Here is a 14,063-nt window from a genome sequence, read left to right as displayed (position 1 = left end):
CCATGCAATTGAAGAATTGTTTCTTGAATCAGAGCACAGATTCTATTTGAAACATATGTTCGAGAACTTCAAACAAAGATTCAAGAATCAATACCTTAGAAACATGTTTTGGGAAGTTGCTGTAGCAACAAGCATGCCAGAGCATGAAACTGCCATAGCAAATCTTGCGAGGGCTGACCCATAGGAAGGTGACAAGCTAACAACTGCGGGATGGTTCAAACGGTTGCCTCCAAAATTGTGGTCCATAGCTCATTTTAGTACAGCTTGTAGGAGTGACACTTGCGTTAATAACATAAGTGAGTCATGGAATAATTACATTCTAAAAGCTAGAGGGGAGCCAATAATTACAATGCTGGAGTGGATTCAGAGGAGATTAATGCAAAGGTTGGTAACCAAACGAGAGGGCATGCAGAAATATGGTGGCACTTTATGTCCAAACATTTATGAGAAGTTAGAGAAGTTTAAGATAAAGGCAAGAAATTGTGTTGCGGTTTATGGAGAAAATGGGAATTTGGAAGTTGATGGCTATGGAAGGACAAATGTTGTCAATTTGGAGATAAAAACATGTACCTGTGGTCATTTTCAGTTTAGTGGCATTCCTTTCGTGCATGCAGCTGCCTGCATTCAGAGTAGAAAGTTGAAATTTGAGGACTATGTTGATGCTTGTTACCATAAGGAGGCATATTTAAGGGCCTACAACTTCACAATTGGTCCCGTTCCTTCGAAGCAGTTCTGGGTAGATTGCAAAATGCAATATTTGAACCCACCATTGGTGAAAAAATAGCCTGGTAGGCCAAAAAAACAGAGAAAGAAGGGTCCAGAAGAGCCTACAAATCAGCAGAAAGTAAGTAGGAAAGGTCTTGCAGTTTACTGTCGGAGGTGTTTGAAAGTTGGACATAACATACGAACTTGCAAATCAGGGATTCACCCTAAATCTAAACTTTACAAAGTAAAGTAACATTTTACATTCTACTGTCACTATGGTTTAGTGTGTTTTGTTGGTACTTATACACTCATTAAATTCAATTTGAACTATAGGCACCTAAAGTTGGTCCAACAACTTCAAATGCAACATCCGTAGCTTCTACAACTCAGGTTAGTGTCTCAAGTACTACTGCTACTACACTTTCACAGGTACTAAAAAGTAATTATCTATTTTTGGGTGCTGGAATATACTTACATACATACTAACCATGAGAACTTACATACAGGAGCCAAATCAGCCTATAAGTGGTACTAACCAAGAAAGCCATCAAAGTAGATCCTCAAAGAGAAAGCAACCAGCTGCAACTGCAAGGATGTCAAGGTTGCGACATTGTGGCTCCAAGAGACCAAGAAAATGAACTGCTATTTTTTCGATTTTATTGGTTGAATGTACTGGTTATACCAAGTAGAATATGTCGATTTTATTGGTTGAATGTACTGATACCATTATGGTATGGATGTTGCAATATTTTTCATTGTACTCAGATTTTTGGCTATCTTTTGGTTGACTAATACTTTCAAGGGTATTGTACTCAGATTTTTTGGCTATGTTTTGGTTGACTTTGCCTATCTTTTGGGGTACTGATACCATTATGAATTTTTTGTCTCAGATTTTTTGGCTATGTTTTGGTTGATTGTGGCTATCTTTTGGTTGACTGATGCCATTGTGGTATTGTACTCAGATTTGATGGCTATGTTTTGGTTAACTGTGGCATTTGTGACTGTATTGCTATGCTGGTGAACCTTTTGGCCATGTTATGGTAGGATACTATTGTGGTATGATTGTGATAATATGTCACGTTTTTGTATTTATGGATGGCAATATTACTAGCCACATCTTTGATGATTTATCATATCTAGTTGTGGTAATATGGATGGCAATATTACTGGCCATATCTTTGCTGAAAATGATTAAATCTGTCAAGTGTCCTGAATAATAATTGCTGGTTATATCTTTGCATCTGATGACTTAATCTAACAACTTCATTGCATTTAAATGGGTATTTCAGGGTCTTTTCAATGTCTTGAATAAAAGCAGGTTTTTTCAATATCTTCAACAAAAGCAGCTTCATTCGCTCATTTATAATTGAAACATGAAAATCAACTCTAGATTGAAACCAAGATGTGGTTTTTGCACTACAATTTGTCCCAACTCCAAATTCTATTACACTACTTTTACATTACAAATTTTGCCCAAACTTCATCTCATACATATAACGACTAGTGACAAAAGAGACACAAGTACAGTCAGCATCATCATCATCTTCATCAGCCCCATCATTGCTTCGACATTGTGAATCTTCGATTGTAATCCCATAATGATGTTATAGTTATTACTTTCCATTCCTTGCCCAGACATGATAAATCTTTTCGCTGTTGCAGGTCCAATTGGTGAAACCCCTTCAACGTATGGATTTTGGCAGGATGATTCATTAGTGCCTCCCTCTCTACTAATTGGGTTGCACCATACCCAAAATGAACAAGCTCCAGTTTCACATACATAATACAACATACCTTTTGATGGTTTTTCAGATTCTACTACTTTAATCTTTGCTTTATTGTTGTAGAAGTATCGCCGGTTTTGGTACCTTAGGTCCCTCGATCCACCGCCAAAATTTTGGGAGCTTGAAATTTTTTGGTTCTCCCTTGAAATGATAGCTGATTTAGCCCTTCCAAAGCTCTTTTTCTCCCATCCAAAGCTGCGTTGCTCTTTACATTTTTGGGTTTTCGTTTTGTATCTCTCTGTCGAATTTTCTTATTTGCAGAACAACAATTATGGTGGGTTTCATTTGTAAGAGACATGGAGGGTAAAATTGGAATGAAACCAGTTTCTTCTAGCCACAAGTTACCATTAAGTCGCGTCAATATCACTTGCTAGCTTCCCAACCGGTCAGCAGGTAAAATCCAAAGAAGTCCAAAGCACAGGGGGGTTAAGTGGGTGTTTCTAAACAATGAGGAGGTTTTGTGTCAATTTCCTTAACCACAGGGGGGTTTTATGTATTTTACCCCAATAAAATTCATGTTCGGGTTGCCTCCCAAAAGAGCGTCTTTTTTTTTAATATTTTTGGCTAGACATAGCTCAAGATTTGTTTAAACTAAGTGAATCGGGTCTTCCAGTTGCACCATCTCCACCCGTTCAACCAGAAACCCTTCATGATATGGTTTGAGACAGTGACCATTCACTATAAATTTCTTCTCCGTTTTCAAACTCTGGATCTCGACTGCACCATAATGAAAGACATTAGTCATAACAAAAGGACCAATCCAACAAGAACGTAATTTACCTGAAAATAGCTTCAATTTTGAGTGGTACAGTAGAACTTTTTGCCCACAGACAAATGTCTTCCTCGAAATCTGTTGGTCATGAAATATCTTATTATTCTCCTTATAAATCACCGCGTTCTCGTATGTTTCATTTTGAATCTCCTCCAATTCTTGTAATTGCAACTTTCTTTGAATTCCGCCCTCCTCGATATTCATATTGCATTGCTTGACCACCTAAAACGCTCTATGCTCGAACTCGACCGGGAGGTGACAAGGTTTCTCAAATACCAACCGGAAAGGGGACATTTCAATGGGTGTCTTGTACGCCGTCCTATATGCCCATAGTGCATCCTCCAGTCTCATACTTCAATCCTTCCTATCGAGCCGAACCATCTTCTCTAAGATCGACTTGATCTCTCGGTTCGACGCTTCCGCCTGACCGTTTGTTTGAGGATGGTAAGGTGTGGATACCTTATATAAGACGCCGTATCTCCTAAAAAGTGCAGCAATCATCTTGTTGCAGAAATGGCTATCTCGATCACTTACAATCGCTCGCGACATCCCAAAGCAGACAAAAATATTAGACCTTATGAATTCTGCAACTACTTTGGAATCATTAGTACGGGTGGCCTTTGCTTCCATTCATTTTGAGACATAATCCACAGTAAGCAATATATACAAAAAAATCATAAGATGAAGGAAAAGAACCCATAAAATCAATACCCCAAACGTCAAAAATTTCAACAAAAATCATTGGAGTTTAGGTCATTTGATCCTTGCGAAAAATATTACCTACTCGTTGACACTTGTCACAGGAGTTACAAAATGAGTAGGCATCTTTGAAGAGGGTCAGCCAATAGAACCCGCTCTCTAGCACCTTACGATCCGTTCTCTTTGGTCCAAAGTGATTTTCACACGCAAAAAAGTGACAATAAGTTAAAATAAATTGGAATTCAATTTCACTCACACATCTACGGATGACTTGGTCGGCACCCTACTTCCAGAGGTAAGGATCATCCCAGATGTAAGATTTTGCATCACTCTTTAACTTGTCCCTCTTTGCCTTCCATCCTACAGGGAACTTGCCAGTGACTAGAAAATTAATAATATCTGCATACCAAGGCAAGGATAAATTAACAGAAAATAAATGCTCATCGGGGAAAGTTTCTCTCAACGGGAGGTCGTTTTCGACGATTTGTACTCGACTCAAGTGATCTGCTACTAGATTTTCGCCCATTTCTTGTCTCTGATCTTCAGGTCAAACTCTTGTAGCAATAGTATCCACCTTATCAGTCGTAGTTTTGCCTCTTTCTTGGTCAACAGATACCGCAATGCTGCATGATCAGAAAAAATAATAATTTAACACCTAGTAAATAAGACCTGAATTTCTCTAAAGCAAAAATTACCGCCAAAAGCTCATTTTCAGTGGTGGAATAGTTTAATTGAGATCCGTTCAAGGCTCGAGATGCATAGTATATTGCATGAATTGCCTTTCCTACTCGTTGACCCAGCACCACGCCCACGATATAATCACTGGTGTCGCACATGATCTCAAACGATAGGTTCCAATTAGGAGGTTGTATAATAGGTAGCGAGGTCAATAGCTCTTTCAACCTGTCAAACGCCCTCTTACATGCTTCATCGAAATCGAAGGGCACGTCTTTTTGCAAAAGTTGGAATAGGGGTGCTCCAATTATTGAGAAATCTTTAATGAACATTCGATAGAAACCTGCATGACCCAAGAAAAAATGCACTTTTTGCACGCTCGCAGGGTAAGGTAAAGTAGATATAACATCTATTTTTGCCTTATCAATCTTAATACCCTTAGACGACACTACATGCCTCAGAACTATTCCGTGTTCGACCATAAAGTGACATTTTTTCCAATTAAGCACGAGATTAGTTTCTATACACCTTACCAAAATTAAATTTCATGTTATCTAGACAATTGTCAAAACTCTCACCATACACACATCCATGAAAACTTCGATAATTTTCTCAACATATTCGAAAAAAATACTTATCATGTATCTTTGGAAGGTAGCAGGTACATTGCACAACCCAAATGGCATCCTTCGGTATGTAAAAGTTTCAAACGGGCACGTAAAAGTCGTCTTCTCCTGGTTCTCGGGTGTGATAGTAATTTGAAAATAACCTGAGAATCCATCCAAAAAATAATAGTAAACTCGACCTGCTAATCGCTCTACCATCTGATCAATGAAAGGAAGGAAAAAATGATCCTTTTTCGTGACGGCGTTCAACTTCCTATAGTCTATACATTGCTGCCACCCGGTGGGCTTTCGAACTGGTACGAGTTCACCCTATTGGTTTGATTCCACCGTCACCCCTGTTTTTTTCGGGACCACCTGTATTGGACTCACCCAGGGGCTATCTGATATTGCAAAGATTATCCCCACATCCAGCAGTTTCAGGATCTCTTTCTTCACTACCTCCATCATTAGGGGATTCAGTCTCCTTTGAGCCTACCGAATAGGTTTAACACCCTTCTCGAGTCGAATTCGATGCACACACACTGCGGGGCTAATTCCCTTAATATCGGCGATGGTCCATCCTATCGCCTGCTTATGTTTCCTGAGAACTCGAAATAGTTTGTCCTCCTGAACCTTTGATAAACTTGCGAAGATGATCACTGGGAGTGTCTCCCCTTCACCCAAGTATGCGTACTTTAGATGTTTCGGCAGGGGTTTCAATTCCAAAACAGGCGCCTACACCACAGATGGAAGTAACCTCTGGTGAGGTTCGGGTGTAAAAATGGGTGCGAGATTATACCTCATTTTTGTGGTTGGCAACATCTGTAACGCTCCAATCACACATTTGAGCTCTTCACTCAACTCTACCCCAAGGATCATCTCTGATTCGAAATGCCTGGTCAAGGCGACTTCTAACTCATCCCTACCTTCAATTTTAAAAACTTCTTGTACAGTAGGGTCAATAACATTTATAGAGAAAACAGAGCCAGCATGTGATTTTGAAAGATATTTCATGGTTTCAAAAATATTAAAATGAACAATCTCACCATCAAATTCCATAGACAGGGTGCCCTTATTAACATCAATTTTGGTTCGAACTGTGCTTAAGAAGGGTCTATCTAACAGTAAAGGTGATGGGTCGTGGGAGTGTTCATCCTCCATGTCTAGCACATAAAAATCGGTGGGGAAAACCAAGTCATTAATTTTTACTAAAACATCTTCAGCAAACCCGTCAGGGTATGCATTGGTTCGGTTAGCTAAGTGAATTATTATTCACGTTTCGTTCAAAGAACCTAAGTTCAAAGAAGCATATATGGATTTGGGCATGACATTAATCGAAACTCCTAGGTCTAACATGGCCTTCCCAATTAAGGTATTACCTATCCTACAGGGAATGGTGAACATACCTGGATCCCAGCATTTCGGTGGAAGATTCCTTTGTAAGATTGCTGACACATTCTCCCCCACTATAACTCGTTCATCTCCTTTCAACCGTTTTCGGTTGACACACAAGTCCCTCAAAAATTTTACGTATCTAGGCACTTGTTTAATCGCGTCTAGTAGGAGAATGTTAATCTCCATCTTGTGAAAGATTTCCAGGACCTTTTTCTCCTTGTCCTATTTCTTTGGTTTCTCTAGCTTGCTAGGAAAGAGAGGTAGATTAGTTTTAGCTTTAGTGATTAGATGCGGGAGTACCTTTTGATCTTTGTTGTCTCTACCCTCCTCTTCCAACTCTTTCTCAATTCGTTCCTCGTCCTTGTCCTTAGGAATCACTGGTTCTCGTCCTCGGATTTCTTTGCCACTCCTCAAGGTCATTGTACTAACATTCTTCGGATTCAACTCTGGTTGAGATGGCAACTTCTCTTGAACTTGGGACTCCAAACGGTTGATCGTGATGGCCATTTGATTCATTTGATTTTGCATGGATTGCATCTGTCCCAGTTGATTTCTCATATTTTGTAGATCCAAATCTGTCTTCTGTTGATTTGCAATCAATTGCTTCATCATCTATTCCAAGAACGGACTTGAGTTCGAAGAAGGTGGTGGTAGGCGAGGCTGATACTGTTGTTGATACTCTTGCTATTTGTTTGGTGCAAAATTGGGTTGCCTATTTCCTCCATAACTGAAGTTAAGGTGATCCCTCAAACCAGGATTGTAGGTACTTGAATATGAGTCGTACTGCTTTCTTGTCGCGAGCGCGTGGCCAGTCATTTTCACTTGTTCTGCATTTTCTTCTTGAACTGGCGGACACATCTCTGTAGAATGACCCAAGGCAACGCATACCCCACATACTTTGGCTTGTGAGGCATTTCTCACAGTTAGTTGTCGCACGAAGAACGTCAATTCAGAGATTTGTTATTGGATGGAGGATGTTTCTATCTCATTCACCCTACGCGTTGGGATATCCTCCCTTGTACCAAACTGTTGCGAATTCTCAGCCATTCCTTCAATTAGCTCCCACGCCTCTCGAGAAGTCTTATTTACTAATGCCCCTCCACTTGCAGCATCGATTATGCTTCTGTCCCTGAAAAGTAGCTCCTCATAGAAATATTGGATGAGCAGTTGCTCACTTATCTGATGCTGAGGGTATTGGATGCACAGCTTCTTAAATCTCTCCCAGTACTCATAGAGAGACTCGCCTAGATGTTGTTTGATACCGCATATCTCCTTCCTTAGGCTTGCAGCTCGAGATGCCTGAAAGTACTTGTCCAAGAATTTTTTCTTCAACTGGTCCCACGTGGTGATACTACCAGTTGTTCGGTAGTACAACCAATCTTTTACGGAGTCCTTCAAAGAGAAGGGAAAGGCCATCATTTTTATCTGCTCTTTTGTGATTCCCGGGGCTTCATACTATTGCAAACGACGTCGAACTCTTACAAGTGCTTGTAGGGCTCCTCACCTGGTAGACCATGGAAAGATGGCAAGAGATGAATTAGACCAGATTTTAGTTCAAAGGGTGTGTTATCATTCAAACTTGGAAAAGTAATGCATAAAGGTTGCTAATTTAAATTAGGAGCAGCCAACTCCCTTAGTGTCTATGCATTTGCCATGATGACTTGCTCTTGGTCCGAGTCACTTGAAGTGTCACCAAACGAATCTGCTGGTCCAACTTCTGGCTCAGGTCTCTGAGATGTAGCACTTGAGTGCTCTTTTCTGAGTTGTTTGGTCTCTTTTCTTGTTCTACGCGTAGTATTTTCTATCTCGGGATCGAAAATTAATTCACCTGTATGAGAAAAATGAGGCATACACTTGAAAAGCACCAGAAAATTAGAACAAAAGTGAATTAAAAAAAAAACAAATAACTGACACCAGTCCTCGGCAATGGCGCCAAAAATTGACAAGTACCGGACCTGTGCAATAATAAAAATAGAATCTAACTACCACCAAAAGCAGTCAATAATTAATCCTAGGTACTGGAGCATGGACTCTAGGTGTGCAATGGGTTACTTGATTCACCATATTTCCGAAGAGTTTGCTTAATCCGATATATCAGAATTAATTAGTTGACAACATTTTCTAAATAGTAGACAGTGGCAAGTAGGGTCGTCTCCTCAAGAACTGGGGATATTTGTCTCTTTGAGATTCCAATTGGTAAAGGAGGATTTTATCGGAATGATACTAAAAATAATTAAGCAATTCAACTAAAAAAAATAATTAACTAACACAAATATAGATAGGAATTAAATCAAGAATAGAATAGATAAATTCTAACAAAAGATACAACTACTCAGACATAGTCCACTCATCCGATCATTAATGCAAGGTAGGTTCACTTAATTTATTATTAGGTTAGTTATAGTCGCCGACGAGTTCTGACGACCAATTTTTTCTTAATTTATTGGTAACCAATGTACGACCATTGATTACCCCTAACTAGAAAATACTTCTAGGTATGACCGTAGGAATTAATTTTTCAATTGCATAAAGGATTGAAAAAATCTAACCCCAATCAATAACATGCTACGAGAGTTATTTAAATCAGATTGCACGTTTTCCTATTGTATAAAAACGCTAGTTACCACTAGTATTAATCAATTTAAACAATTACGGATTTAATTGACTAATTTGGCAGGAAATTAATAAATCGCACTAAACATCGAGCCCTTGACATTCAATTAACTAAATAATCCCATAGAAATTCAAACAGACAACGTGCAAATATTAATAAATTAAGGAACGCATGATAATTAATTCAATCTCACAGGTATTCGGGACTGCGTCGTCGCGTTGATCTTTGGCTAGACTGACAGGTGTCGAGCCTGTGTAATAATAAATACCTACTCGAGAAAAATATAAATTTTCTATGTATAGTAGTGAGCAAGGTCGAATCCACAGGGATTGAAAAAAATTCGATTCATTTCAAGTTCGGGACACGGGGGACTTTTTATCAGAATAAAACTAAAAATAATTAAACAATTTAACCAAAAAATAAATAATTAATTAATACGAATATAAATAGCAATTAAATAAATAATAAATAAATTCTAACAAAGGATACAACTACGCAAACACAGTCCATTCATCCGATCATTGATGCAAAGAAGGTTCACTTAATTTTATTAACAGGTTAGTTATAGTCACCGATAAGCTTTGACGACCAGTTTTTCCTTAATTTATTGATAACCAAGGTATGACCGTTGATTACCTCTAACCAGGAAATACTCTTAGGTACGATCGTAATCGTAGGAATTAATTTCCTAATTGCCTTAAAAACTAGAAAAGTCTAACCCAAATTAATAACACGCTACGAGGGTTATTTAAATCAGATTGCACGTTCTCCTAATGTGTGAAAACACTAGTTGCCACAGATATTAACCAATTAAACAATTACGGATTTAATTGATTAATTTGATAGGAGATTAATAAGTCAAATTGCACATCAGGCCCTTGATATCCAATTAACAAAATAATCCCATGAAAATTCAAATAGAAAATATGCAAATATTAACAAATTAAGGAACACGTAAAAATTAATTAGATCTCACAGATATGTGGGACTGCGTCTTCGCATTGATCCTTGACTAGATGAGAAGATTAGCCACGCCTCATAAGAAACTTTCCACACAATTTAATTGATTTCAAAGACATAAATACTCGCTAATAATTTAGAATGAAACTTTGAGTCTTCGTAGATTCTTTGAAGAAAAATTGCATACCACACAACAAAAGAAGGAATAAGTTCCTCCTCTACACAAAAGACTACCTATTCTACTTTGTAGTCTCCTCGGAGAGAAAATCTCCCTTCATGCCAGAAGCTCTCTAAAAATAAAAACAAACCAAATGAAAAACTTCACCCCCTCGTCCACACAAGAAACCATTTTTTTTTCTATCTAATCAATTCCACCGAAAACAAAAACAAAAGCCAACTTTTGTTTGTCGGGTTTCCTTTGACCAAATGCACACGATCACAAGAAAGCAATTATCCTACTACTGTAAGAAAGCAAACAAAAGGCACACTATCCTTAGACAATACTAATTCTTCGCGGTCCCCACCAAATTGAGATGTTGGCTAGCCAAATGCAATTCAATTCTTCTTCATCAGCAAAAGGGATGGACGTTGGTTTACACCATGCATGTGGGCCAATTGTGTAGAGCTTCACAATAATCTTCTCAAGAAGGTTTCTGCGCCAATTTCTGAAATTGGGTTTAAATACCAAATATAAATAGATGTCACAATTAAAGCAATATTTTGCAAGATCAAAGAGGAAAATTAACAATAAAATTACTAACAATTGACACCCTATCATAGACGAAAAGCTTAGCCACGCCGCATAAATAAATCCCACGCAAAGTGATTGAATTCATGAACGTCAAACCGTCTTTAACTAATTAATCAAGAAGTAAAAGATGATTCTCCCGTTGGGAAATTTTGTCGAACAGTAGGCGTGCGCATGACAAGGAAAAATAAAGAAAAACTAAACTATTGCTCCAAGCTATCCTACGACTAAAAACAACCTCTAACCCTCTAGTGGTTCTGCCGAATTTAGAGAAAAAGGTGCAAAAGCGGGGCCCTCCGAATTTTCTCTTGTTTCCTATTGCTAGTAGGACTTCCCGTACCAGCCATCTCTTCATCAGTCCAAAAGGAAAAGGAAATCAGCTTTGCTCCCCTCTTGTGGGCCACGTTGATGGAGTTTTGTAGAAGACTTCCACGTGTGAAGTAATTTGCTTCAGAAAGCCCCCCCTTTTTAGCACCTTTCAGTCCCATTTCCTATAGATAGGTCCAAATACCAAATATAAGTATATGTTAACAATTAAACGATATTTGGCAAGGACAATGGGGGAAATTAATAATAAAAATTACTAACAATTAACACCCTATCAAATCCCCCCACACCTGAACCATGCTTGCCCTCAAGCATGAGAACAGCAATTGAACACCAAAATTTGACAATGGCTATTGCTCCAAGAAAAACATATATTAAGCATCAATGGTCAAGATCCAAAAAACAATACCCCAGTTAGCTTCCAAACCACCAACTCCTCCAATTTAAAGCAAACTAATATAAGAAAAAGGAATGGTTGCTCAACATTCATCAGCAAATGGTCCAACTATTAACCAAAATCTCAACATTAAATTCACAAATCGGCAAGCTGACTCTTTCACATTCTAACACAATCTTTACTTTTTTTTATCACGTTTTCTATTTTTCTCTTTCTTTTTTTTTTTAGAATAACAAAAGACTTAGTCTCTAGCCATTAGAGCCTTTTGACGCGAACTCCAACATTTACCAGATGGAGGAGCCTGGTCACTCAGCTCCAATCGCTACGCGACCACGCACTCATAATAACTACTATCTTTTGACGCGAGAATCGACACTTTAGGTGAAGATCCCCGGTTACTCAGTAGTAACAACTAGCGGAGTACAGTCAACTCTTATTTACAACCATATAACACAATAACTAAAACAACACAAAAGTAACAGCAGCCAGCCTCAAATTTCCAAACATGGAGAACTAAAATTAATAACTGGACCAATTCACATGAAAAATGCCAACAATCATTCCCTATGCCTAGAAAAGTTAACCAAAAATTAGAAAAGTCAAGCCATTACTGATATTCACCAAAGAGATGTTCCTGAACTCAACCACATTAACTTGATATCCTTTTATTACTAAAACTTGGCAATAGCAACATTAATCTATCAAGCAATGCTACCACACTCGATTGTCGAGATTGTGTCATTCATTTTCCGTCAAATTAGATGATTTTCGTCCATTTTCCAAAGAAATCCAAAGGACAATGAAATTATGTAGGTGTTTTTAAATAATGAGGAGATTTCGTGGGTAGTAAGCAAATCACAAGAGGTCAGTGTATTTTATCTTTTTTTTTTTAAAATTTTACAAACCAAAAGAATTCTAGTCTAGTATTAGCTGTAATCGACCCAAAAGAAGAAAGACAGATGTTCTATACCAAAATGGTCCTATCCTAAATCACAACAGTACGCAAAACCATGTTGAGTTTGACATTCAACCCCCTGACACTTTGGCACTTCAAGATGCGACTACGCTGCTACCGCTCCTTAGTACAGTAAAACTCCGAGTCACCACACACACTTACACGCTAGCCACACTGACTGTGCCCCCTCTCGCCCCATTCTCACTCTCACCTAGGGTGCAATTTAATTGAATAGCTTGACTCAAGCTCATGAATAGCTTGATAAATTATTCCATTTGAGATTGACAGGTCGCGGTTGAACTAATCAATTGAGTTTTTTGAAGCAAGTTCGGGTATGTATATTATATATTGAAAAACTTGTGGTGTTTTATGAAATACTTGATATAATATTTAATTAATATATTATAAATATTTAAATTACTCTTTTAGGTTGGTTATTTATAATATTTTTGATCCTAATCATTTGTTGAACTCAAGTAATCAAACTTCACCATAACGAACGCAATTCCTCCACCTAGCACTTTTTCCTGCCTTAGATCTTTGTTCATTGATCGTTGTGGCAAGCTCAAGAAGTTGTTCACACCAAGGCTGCTACAATCCGTGCAAAGTCTCGAAGTGCTTAAGGTCTGGTGTTGTAACGAATTGGAGGAGATAGTATCAAACGATGAAAAAGGCTACTTTAGTTTTACTTCAAGCAACAAAGATTCATGCTAAAGGACCACTATCAGTTGCCTCCCAAATCTCAAGAAATTGGCTGTGTTAGGAAATCCTAAACTAAGGAATATTTGCAAGGGGCTCCTGATTTGTAACTCTATTGAGAGAATTGAGGTAATAAGCTGCCGAAATCTGGAAAGCTTACCTCCCTTCTTACCCTCCATCAATATACAACCTTCTGCACCCCCAGCACTTAAAGTGATCCAAATATCTCTACTTGGTTGGGAGTCATTGAAATGGGACAATCCTTACATGAAGAAGATCCTTCAACCTTTTGTTCGTTATGGTGAATTTTGAGAATAATGTCAAGCTTGACAAATTAGAATTGTACAAAGATTCTTAAGAATATGCCAAGGTCGGAACTCGTATTTATCCAATGTAATTTTTGCCATTAGCGTAGAGTTTGTCATTTAATAAAATTATGATGTGTTTTATTTTAAAAAAAGGAAAAAAAATTCTTTTACTCGTGATTTTAATCATTTAAGCTTTTCATTGTTATTCTCCATAAGAAAGTGAAAACCATGGAATTTGGGCATATCCATGCCAACAATATATATATTCCACTTACTTTGGGACCATTTCTGCAAGAGTTCCAGAGAACACATTTGAAGATTCACATTACTAAGTCCAAAAGTATAATTAAGGTCAAACATAATTAGTCAGAAGTTTTATTCAAGTCCGGAGAAAGAAATTCCAAACTCACTTCTTTGGAA

The 14,063-nt window shown here is 38.0% G+C and overlaps 1 protein-coding gene and 1 non-coding gene across 2 annotated transcripts; one reads left to right on the top strand and one right to left on the bottom strand.

Moving 5' to 3' along the window:
• Nucleotides 1–3,075: 3,075 nt before the first annotated feature.
• Nucleotides 3,076–3,465, bottom strand: LOC113755988. The gene is made up of 2 exons (XM_027299817.1): nucleotides 3,270–3,465; nucleotides 3,076–3,206 (listed from the first exon to the last, which is right to left on the bottom strand). The coding sequence occupies exons 1-2, from the start codon at nucleotides 3,463–3,465 to the stop codon at nucleotides 3,076–3,078; spliced, it is 327 nt and encodes a 108-aa protein (XP_027155618.1).
• A 4,347-nt stretch (nucleotides 3,466–7,812) lies between these two features.
• Nucleotides 7,813–7,919, top strand: LOC113755990. Its single transcript, XR_003465820.1, has one exon. It is a non-coding gene; the product is annotated as a small nucleolar RNA R71 (small nucleolar RNA).
• Nucleotides 7,920–14,063: the final 6,144 nt, after the last annotated feature.

The sequence above is a fragment of the Coffea eugenioides genome, unplaced genomic scaffold (genome assembly GCF_003713205.1).
Source record: "Coffea eugenioides isolate CCC68of unplaced genomic scaffold, Ceug_1.0 ScVebR1_1891;HRSCAF=2825, whole genome shotgun sequence".
Lineage (NCBI taxonomy): Eukaryota > Viridiplantae > Streptophyta > Magnoliopsida > Gentianales > Rubiaceae > Coffea > Coffea eugenioides.
Note: the sequence above shows the minus strand (reverse complement) of the source record. Positions and strands in the feature narration are given on the sequence as shown.